Source organism: Scylla paramamosain, chromosome 5, assembly GCF_035594125.1.
Source record: "Scylla paramamosain isolate STU-SP2022 chromosome 5, ASM3559412v1, whole genome shotgun sequence".
NCBI classification, from domain to species: domain Eukaryota; kingdom Metazoa; phylum Arthropoda; class Malacostraca; order Decapoda; family Portunidae; genus Scylla; species Scylla paramamosain.
The window spans coordinates 34710056-34720575 of NC_087155.1; the positions used below are offsets into that span (position 1 = coordinate 34710056).

The window sequence follows — 10520 nt, forward strand, 5'->3', positions numbered from 1 at the left end:
GCGATGAGTGAGGGAGGGAGGGAGGAAAGGAGGACGACACGGCACATCACGTCACTACAGCACATCCGGACGATGGCTGTCGACGTCTAAACAAGCACCCAGCAGGATGGCCGCGGGTCCTCCAACCCCAGCCTGTGCATTATCGCCTACAGGATTTCGAATGTGACTTCCGATTTAGGTTGCCAGGATCCCCTGTACTCGTACTTTGCGCTCCCAGGCGCCCTCTCGCCCCGCTTCAGGGGAAGAGAGAGGTACAGTACGGGTTTCTTTGGAGAAGTTAATGATATAAAACTGTATTCTCCAATCATCTGCAGGACTTGCATAATTTTTCAGAACGAGATTTAAGCTTGATCATCGTTCGGAAAGAAAGCATTTGGCAACGTATTCCCGTGTGACGGGCCGCCCGCCAGCTCCGCGACGGCGACTTCAGTATCGCGCAGGAGTCCGTGAGAGCAGCGCGTGCAGGCGTCTCGGACGACAGCGCTCTCGACACTCCGCGCTTCCTGTATCTCGCACAAACTTACTACGAGTCACGGGCCAGCCAAAGCTACGTGTCTGTGCTTATACTGAATCAAAAACTTGCCTGGAGTGTGTGTAACACATTTAATCAGCAATATTATAACGACGTGCACAGGGCCACTGGTCAAGCCGCTCTGAGACACTGCATAAAAAGTTACACGTATCGATGGACGGCTATATGTAAGGGAAAAAAAACGAAGTTAACGGAACCTTACCGTGTAGCCATCCTGCAGTTGAGCCAGGAGGCGCGGCGAATGGGAGTCGTGAAATACAGTCGAGCGGCGCCTTGACCAACACGACTTCCGGTGACAGGCAGCGGCAACGGAAGTCTGGCTGAAAAAAAAAAAAAAAACTTGTTTAGTGCCAGTCGACCTGACGCTGTGCCGCCCACCACTCATAACAGGTCGTGCGCCACCCAGGCTCCGAGGCTCCCTCCCTCACCTGCACTGGTGCTACGGAGACGTGATTAATAGACAATAAATATACATATGTGTGAGTGCATCATAGCGAGAAAATATTTATGCATGTATTAGTGTGAGTGAACCAAAGGACAGTCTGAATTCATTGGATAAATAAATTTACCCAGTGTGTCGTGAGCAGTGTTGTTGTCGAAACATAACGTAAAAAAAAAAAAAGTCAGCACAGTGGAGGCTGCGTGTGAGCGTTACTGACCGCCCAGCAGTGGTGCCGTCTGTAAAAGTGACTCGAAAGTGGCTGACTTGTTTCTCGTGAAAACTGACAACTATTGTTCCTTCAGAGGTGAGACAACCCTCCCCCCCTCCTGCCGCCCTTCCATTCTACCACTCACTAGACTCCCCTTCTTTCCTTCTCTCACTCGCGCCATAAAAGTCTGAATGTCTGGGAAGTGGAGACACTATTCTTGTCAGACAGATTCAAGGCTGAAGTGAAGAGATAGAGATTGAATTGTTACTTGCAGAGTGAGGGAGTCCCTGGCTGGCCGACACCTGTGTGGGCCAGCTGACACTTGTGTGCTTGTGACTGAGAGCTCTGCTGGCTGCCATGCTAGATTGTCGCCTCACCTGACGCAGTGAGACCGTAATGGCGTCTCGGTGGGGGAAAGTTGGGGTTGTGGTGCTGCTCACGGCAGCCCTTGTGATGGTGGAGTCCTCCGGCCATTGCCCCCCTCAGTGTGTGTGTCGGTGGAAAAATGGCAAAGAAACAGTCGAATGCAGGGACCAACAGCTGATAAGTGTGCCTTCTGTAGTTGATACAGACACACAAGTTTTGGATCTGACTGGCAATAATCTTCAGACTTTGCCTAAATATGTCTTCAAAAGAGCAGGACTCATTAACCTCCAAAAAATATACCTGGCTAACTGCAATATTGGCAATATTGATAACACAGCTTTTGCACAGCTCACTAACTTAGTGGAGCTCGACCTGAGTGACAACCTGCTGACAGAGGTTCCTGCTCAGGCCTTCTCTCACGTTCCTGCCCTGAGGGACCTGCAGCTTCGGGGGGAACAGACTACAGAAGATCCGTAGTAACAGCTTCGACCACACTCCCTCTCTGGTACGTCTCGACCTCAGCTTCTCGCGTATCAAAAGTGTGTCGCCCCGGGCCTTCGATAATCTTTCCCTTCTGGAAAAGATTGAACTTCAGGGTAATCAACTCACAGAGCTTCCTGTGGCCGCTGTGAGAACCTTGGAACGTGTTCATGAGCTGGATGTTCACGAAAATAACTGGATATGTGACTGTCGAGCTTTGCCACTCTGGCGGCTGCTGGAGGTGAACAGAGTCCCCCACCCGGTGTCTCCGTCCTGCGGCAGTCCTGAGCGAATCAAAGAGCGAGCTTTTCATAATCTGAAGGAAGAAGATTTCGCCTGTCCTCCCCACATCCGGCCCAATGATCGCATCGTGCAGGGATTTGCGGGGGAGAATGCCACCATCGCCTGTCCCGTGGACGGTCAGCCCCCTCCTCAGGTTAAGTGGTTCAAGGGAGAGGCCCCTGTGGTGAATGGATCCGTGATAGGGCTGGGCCCTCAGCGCTTCTACGTCATTACAGAGGGCAACAGTAAGGTGGTGAGTCGTCTGGTTATCACCGGAGCGCAGGAGACAGACTCGGGCCCGCTGCGGTGTGTGGCGATCAACTCTGCTGGGTCAGCGACTGCCAACTTCACCCTGGCGGTCACGATGCGGGCGGCGACGCAGGCCAAACTAGGCTCAGGACACATCGCCGGGATATCGGTGGGGCTGGTGGTGCTGGCCCTCATTGCCCTGGTGGTGGGGTTTCTGATCCTGGCTCGCTCCCGCACCCATTCTTCCCCAACTCCCGTCAAGGACTCTCCCACCACGCCCTCTTCAGCTGAACCCTCTCCTAGTGAACCTAATCCCGTACAGAAGCCTCCACGCCTCACGGACGTCAACGGGTCTCCTGCCACTTACAAATCCTCAGCCTTGGGCAATCCTGACGTGATTAACGAGGCTGAGCGAGCCGTGAGGGCAGTGAATGGCCATCTTCCAAACGGCTCAGTTGTCCAGCAAGTGAGCGAGGGAGGAGATTATACTCGTGTAGAAGGAGACTCTTTGTATCCTAGTGGACTGTGGCCCGAGGAAGCTGGTCCTCCCGAGGGTGCTGACAACCCAGCTCCTTCAAGGGTTATTCATGAACATTTCAACCCCGGATACATGCCCAATGACCCGGCCTACGATACCTACGGGCCGCTGCACTCCACTCCGTATCGACCTGGTTACGGTTCTCATGGTGAAGTTGACCCTCAAATCTATGGCTACCCAGCAGACTACGGGCTTCCTATTCCCGAGGCAGGGCACGACCCTCGGGCTGAAGAGTGGGACATGAATGACCTCCGTGGACCACAGGAGGGCATCGAGTCCCAGGCAGACACTTACAACTCCAGACAACAACTGTATGAGTCACAACAGGAGATGTATAACTCAGGACAGAACCCAAAGGACTCCGGCCAGGACCTTTACGGAGTGACGACGGGCCGGCCACCAGTCTACGGCTACAGGCAAGAGATGTTTGGCTCCCGGGAGAACGTGGCCGAGGGTGCCGAGAGTCCACAATCTCCCATTCAGCCTCTCGGGGAGCGGCCGTGGGTGCCGGGGTCCCAGGCGCCGCCCCACGCTCGCGGGGGTGTGCCTGTCCTCCCTCCTCTACCAAATGGTGTGGCCAGTCGCATCAAAGCTCGTGACTCTCCCGACGAAGGATACCAGGAGGGGACGGAAGTGTAGCGGGATTGCAGGGCCCGTCAGAGCGGCGGTCCCTGCTTAACCCCGCCCAAGTCCCCACGCACCTCTAGCTCGTCTGCCCCTGTCTCCTCCCGCCCGTCTTCTCCCCACAACTCTCAGCCCTCATCTCAGAGTCCTCATAGTGACCGACGCCGTGACCTGATCCGTGACGTGGAGTGCAGTCACTCTGGCACTGAGGGTTGAGGCACAGCTCGAGTGACATGAGTGCCAGTCATGGAGTCGCCCAGGACAGCGGCAGCGTGACGCGCGCCAAAGAGAAGAAAGAGACTTACGCTGCTCCGTGTCGCATCGAGGTGGGACAGACATTACTGTCTCCAGACGGCGACTAGCAAGGAGCCACCAGGCGTCTGAGTGTAAGTTGGAGAAACTATTTGGCGAAGGAGCAGTGGTGGTGATGTACAGAGCCGAGCCACGTTGTATATATAGTGTATACAAGGTACTACTTAGTAATTGTTAAACTGAAAAAAGAGTGACCCGAAACCAAAGTTTAAATCTGCCGCGTCCCTCTGAGTCTCAGGTGGTCGAGGCCCACTGGTCACCAGATCGTGTGTGTGTGTGTGTGTATGTGTGGGCGCAGCTGCTTAGTCTCGACCGGGGCAGCTGCCCGGCACTAGCTGACACTAAACTTCAACAAATAATGTATCTATCGTGCGTAAAATGACGTTGTACTTGGTGTTGATTGTTTTTCGATGCTATAAATATATCTACTATCTCGAGAAGCAGTACAGAGGATGACCCTCGGGGCGACAGGCGGCGTCTCCCACACCGCCAATAACATGTTACTTTAATAATTAAGACCAATAACAATACTCGCTTTATTATTTCTTTTTAAAGTCCCCACCGAACACACTTTTTTTTTTTTTTTTTTTTTTTTACATCCTTAAAGTCGGTGTGAAGCCCAGAAGGCCCCCTCCCCCTCCCCCTCGAGACCCTGACCCCGCCGACCGCCCGTGGTGGGAGGGGGACGCAGCCGCCTCCAGGGACTCACCCGAGGACATATACGAGTTTGCGTGGAGTATTTTCGTGTGTAGTAAAGTTAATGTCATGGCGGAGCCGCCTGTCAGGCCGTGGACGGGCAACCGGGGACGACTGACTCGCACACCCCGCCAGCCCGCCCCGACGACCCACCCGGAACTGCCCGGAACTGCCAGCTCGTGGGCGTGAGGTGCTGGCTGAGAACCACCAGGCTGGACTGTGTCAATGGCATCACAGTATCATGTGTCTAGCCTGACTTGTGATAATAGAGGGCGTGAAGGTTGAAGTGATGACTAGTCTGTCTAATGAAATATCACTGCTTGAGTTAATTTTATTTGCTGACACCGGAAGCGGACGCAGACTGTCTCCCAGCCCAGTTTTCTTACTCAACAGCACTGGTAATTAATAATGCAAGTGTTGCTCAGCTACCAAATAATATTTCAGTATGGCTAAATTTAGCAAATCGCTAGGTAACACTGGCTTCAGCATTCTTCTCGCAGGTCAACACAAGTGAAGAGTCTTTTATTTTCATCACCTTTGGTTCTAACGCGGGCTCTAGCCGATGCCACTGACACACAACTACCTTTGTGTTGACGACTTGCGTAGCATCCAACCCTGCCTGTCCGAGGCTCCGAGCCTCACTCAGTCAGCGGGTACTCGCCTGGCCGGTCGGGTCGTCGCGGGTGAGGCTGGCAGAACACGACGTGCCAAATACACCACCACGAGTCCCCGGTGGCTCGCAGCCGACATCCAGGCTTACGCATTCACTAGACCCAAAGTTATGTAGAGCTTTAACAGCCCGGCCACAGGTTATCCAGTTCGCTCAGGTGAGAAGGAAGAGGTAAAGAGACCCACCTTGTGATTAGCTCACGGCTTGAGTGCCCTGAGTGGCTGCTGCTGCCGAATAATTGCCTGTTTTGCTTCTCGCTAGTCTGACACGGAAGCAAGACCATTTGTTTGTTTTTCTCTCAGATTGCCTCCGGCTCGCCCTCATAACTACCTGAAATCAGAATGAGAAACACAGTAAATTGCTGCATAATGAAGCTACTATATTGCTGCACTTTATTTGAATAGCGCTGACAGCTGCTGCTTGATGAAATGTCCATAATCACGAGGGGAAAAATCATAAAACTTAGTGAAGAAACACTTTGCTGGGGCGTAATAAGTTTTACTATGAACATGAATACCTGGGGAAGCTTGATTGGTGGTGGTGCAGGAGGGGAGAGACTTTCGAGGCACAAAAAGTAACTCCACAACGACGCTGCTCTTCAGTATATCAAGCGAAGAAATTGATATCAGAGCAGTGCACTCATTAATAAAAAAGGAATGTTCTCTGCAGTTTCACCTTCAGTAACTGCTTTTGCTTCCCAGTGACGCCGCTAGCAGACTTGTACGGGCTCTTTAACATGCACCCTTTGGCGAAACTCACTTGGAGCCCACCAACACGAGGCAACGAGAGTCAATACCTGAGAAAGTTTAGAGTCACTACCACCACCACCACCACCACCACGGCTATGATGACTCTCAGAGGGAATCATACTGCCAAGGTCATCCCGGAGAGTCCCCTCAACACTGAAAATGACTGTAATTTGTTCGAGTGAGGTGTCATGAATGCTCCTTCAGCCAAATGTTGAAGCCTTGATGGTCTTTTATTGGAAGGCTGGCGCTGGAGGTGACGGTGGTGGTGGTGGTGGTAATGGTGTGTGTGTGTGTGTGTGTGTGTGTGTGTGTGTGTGTGTGTGTGTGTGTGTGTGTGTGTGTACCAAAGGACAGCTAACACTACAATGTCCACAAAGCAATTCATTAATCATACACACACACACACACACACACACACAGAAAGATTATGTACTTTATGTAGATGTAATGTTGTTGGAGATGAATATCATATTTTATTGTCATGCCCTAATGATAACATCGTGGAGCTCAGAAACAAATATATTCCAAATTATTATAGAAATAACCCAACAGTGAATAAGTTTATCCAATTAATGCAAAGTAAAAGTCAATATATTTTGTCTAACATTTCTCTTTTTTTAAAAGCTACCTATAATTTTTTTTAGGTAACAGAAAGTTGATTTATATAAGTTGTTAGTGTTTGTTTGTATCTGAAATAATTGCAGGAGCTGTGCTCCATACTTTGTATCACAAAGTCTGAGCATGTAAATAAATCTGAATCTGAATCTGAATCACACACACACACACACACACACACACACACACACACACACACACACACACACACACACACACACACACACACACACACACACACACACACACACACACACACACACACACTCTCTCTCTCTCTCTCTCTCTCTCTCTCTCTCTCTCTCTCTCTCTCTCTCTCTCTCTCTCTCTCTCTCTCTCTCTCTCACACACACACACACACACACATACACACACACACACACACACACACACACACACACACACACACACACACACACACACAACTCACTCATCAGGCCTCCGGGGGAAATCTTGTTAATCTCTACCTGCGTGATATCTAAATGAAGAAAGAAATATGTATCGCCTTAATGACTTACAATCTTAGAGCAGACCACGGGTTCCCTCACGCTATGGTGGAAGGAAGAGGTGGATTGGTACACATAATCTGATATCTACCCTGAGCCAAGTTTAAGAGTTCTGTTCCCAGATTTTCAGGTAGTGTCTGAATATATAATTGAGATGGAAGAGAAGGAGCAGGAGGAGAAGGAGGAGGAGGAGGAGATGTAAATGAAGGTGGACAAAGAAAAGAAGGAAAAAGCGAGTGTGGTGAAGAGAATGTGTTTATTAAGATGAATAGTAATAAGATTAGATGAGAGAGAGAGAGAGAGAGAGAGAGAGAGAGAGAGAGAGAGAGAGAGAGAGAGAGAGAGAGAGAGAGAGAGAGAGAGAGAGAGAGGGAGAGAGAGAGAGAGAGAGTCCTTTAAAAGGTACTTATTGCTCACTCACTCACACACACACACACACACACACACACACACACACACACACACACACACACACCTCATTCTTAGCCACTGTGGGGGTGACTCATATTTTCCACGGTGATTAAAGTTTCCAATGGAGTCTAAATGAACGCGTGCGGTCACAAACGTTCACTTACGAAGCGCTAATTAGTTTGCCGGCCCACTGGTGAACGGCAATTGTCAGGCGTGATTGGTGATGATTGCAAGGTTTAAAATGCTATAATTACACCTACTGACACTGATTTTTTTGTTATTTATCGAATTATTATCCTGTCCTCCCCTTCCCTCTGCTTTCTCTCTCTCTCTCTCTCTCTCTCTCTCTCTCTCTCTCTCTCTCTCTCTCGGTGCGCACGGTCAGCTGTTGGATGCTTTTTGTTGGCTTGTATGGTTAATTTGTGGTGCAGTACATGGGGTTGAAAATAGGCGTGATTAGTTCACTGGGTGTGTATAATGTCATCAATACTTGCTATTCTGTGCTTTTTATTAATTTTGGTTTTACTAGTGATCTTAATGCTTTCACTACTACTGCTTCTGTTGGTGGTGGTGCTACTGATGTTACTACTTCTACTAGTACTAACATCAATAATAATAATAATAATAATAATAATAATAATAATAATAATAATAATAATAATAATAATAATAATGATAATAACAATATCAATACCACCTCTACCACTACCGCCACCAAAAAACATAAGTCACAAAAGCATTACGCAACAAACACCGTGTCACTCACTCACTCTCATTTCTCCCAACTCGAGCACGAACCACACACACACCCAGCCAAGCAACATACAATACGTGAGTCGCTACGCCAAATAACTCACCCTCGCCGGTTAATTCACAGTACTTAATCGATTCATTTCCGAGTCGTCAACTTTATCTGGCCCGTCCTTGCAACTCCGCCCCGTGCAAGACTGGCTTGGTCGGTCCTGGCAACACACGAGGGGCACTTAGCTACTTGTTCGAGTCACGACACGGCGCGCCAGTCACTGTGATGTAGGGAAGGGGAGAAGATGTGATAAGAGGTGGAGAAGATTGAGGAAGAGGACTAAGAAAGAGGAACAGGAGGAGGAGGAGTTGGAAAGGGGATAAGGAAAGGAATATTGTTGTAAATGAAGCAATGTATAGGATGAAATGAGAAGAGAAGTTAATGGCCTTTTGTCAGTGTGCGTGCGTGTGTGTGTGTGTGTGTGTGTGTGTGTGTGTGTGTGTGTGTGTGTGTGTGTGTGTGTGTGTGTGTGTGTGTGTGTGTGTGTGTGTGTGTGTGTGTGTGTGTGTGTGTGTGTATCCTGTACCACCTGCCAAACATGAGCGGTGCAAGTTTCAACACACACACACACACACACACACACACGTCATTAAAGACCCGTTTGGAAAGACAAAATGAAGGCGACACCGTGACACAAGATTACATTTTTTCCCTCGCATCCAGCAGAGAGCGGCCCACCTTTTTTTTTTCTTTGCCTGCGCTCTTTATTCTCTCCTTTTCAGAGCGAGTTTGTCTTTTTCTTCATAATCGAATTTTAAAAGTCGATTAGGTTTCGTAACTGAGAGACATTTTTCTCTATTTTTTTTCAGTCATTTCCAACGTACACTTTTCCCACTGACGAGACAGAGAGAGAGAGAGAGAGAGAGAGAGAGAGAGAGAGAGAGAGAGAGAGAGAGAGAGAGAGAGAGAGAGAGAGAGAGAGAAAGAGAGAAAATTGTTCCTTTCTCTCCTGTTCTTCCTCCTTGCGTTCACTTATTTGTCTCTCATGAATCCTCCCCCACAGGCATTGTTTTCTTATTCCTCCTCCTCCTCCTCCTCCTTTTCCTCTTCCTCGTTCTCCTTCTTTCTCATAATTCCAACTTTTGTTCCCTTTTACTTTTACCGGCATTTTCTCATCTCCGTTCTATTTCTTACACTTTCCGATCCACTTTCTCATTCTTATCCTCCTCCTCTTGCAATTCTTTCTGATCTACCTTCTCCTCCTTCTCACCCCATTCCTTCTCATATTGGCATTTTCTCTTCTTTGCCATAATTCTTACGCATTCTGATCCTCTTTCTCAATTCCTATTCCTCCCTTTTACTTTTCATTTCTCATCTACTTTTTTTCTCCTGTTTGTCATTCTCCTTCATGTTCTTCTCTTTCCTTTTTACTATTTTCTTCCTTATTCAGATTCTCAATTTACTTTTCTTTCTGATCTATATTCTTCTCCTCTTTCTTTATTTTTCTTTGTCTTTGTCACCCCCTCCTTTTATTTGTTCTCTTCTCCTTAATCTTTTTTTTTTTTGTTATATACATTCTCACCTTACTCGTGATCTACCTTCTCCTCCTGTTTTTTCTTAGTCTTTGTCACCCCCTTTTTCCTCCTCGTTCTCTTTTCATTCCTCCTTTTTTTTATATTTTCTTTCTAGTCCATACTTCTTATCTACCTCCTCGATTTTCCTTGCCCTTGTCACCTCCTTTCCTTCTCGTTTTCTTCGTATCCCTTCTATTCCACAACGTGCCCTCGACTTGGACTATTCAGCCTGCCTAAGTACGCCTTAACTTCCTACTTTACAGCCGCGACGCTTCGTTCGGTCACACGAGGGTCCCCGCTAGTCATAGGACCCTCTCGCTCCTTCCCGGCCCTTTCTACCCACCCACATTTCACGCGTGCTTTCTCCAGCCGTGCTCCACTCTGTCTCTCGGTTGGTTGCTCGTTCGGTGGGGTCGGAGGGTCTCGTTTTTTCTCCTCTCGTCTCGTCTTTCTCAACCTTTCAGTCAGATACTACCTTTTCTACACAAAATTCTACGTATCTTCTTTCTACTTGTACTGCGTCC

At 48.7% G+C, this 10520-nt stretch overlaps 2 protein-coding genes across 2 annotated transcripts in view; one reads left to right on the forward strand and one right to left on the reverse strand.

Annotated features, from left to right (window-relative positions):
* LOC135100888 (WD repeat-containing protein 18-like) overlaps positions 1-848 on the reverse strand; it is a 56309-nt gene extending 55461 nt beyond the window's left edge. The window contains exon 1 of the mRNA XM_064004417.1: positions 735-848. The gene's annotated coding sequence lies outside the window, so the exon portion shown is untranslated. The remainder of the gene's footprint in view (positions 1-734) is intronic.
* On the forward strand, positions 848-6479 carry LOC135100886 (leucine-rich repeat-containing protein 4C-like). The gene is given in 3 exon segments (XM_064004416.1): positions 848-1278; positions 1457-1995; positions 1997-6479. Coding segments are annotated over 2 exon segments (2157 nt in total). The 5' UTR covers positions 848-1278; positions 1457-1578; the 3' UTR covers positions 3737-6479.
* Positions 6480-10520: the final 4041 nt, after the last annotated feature.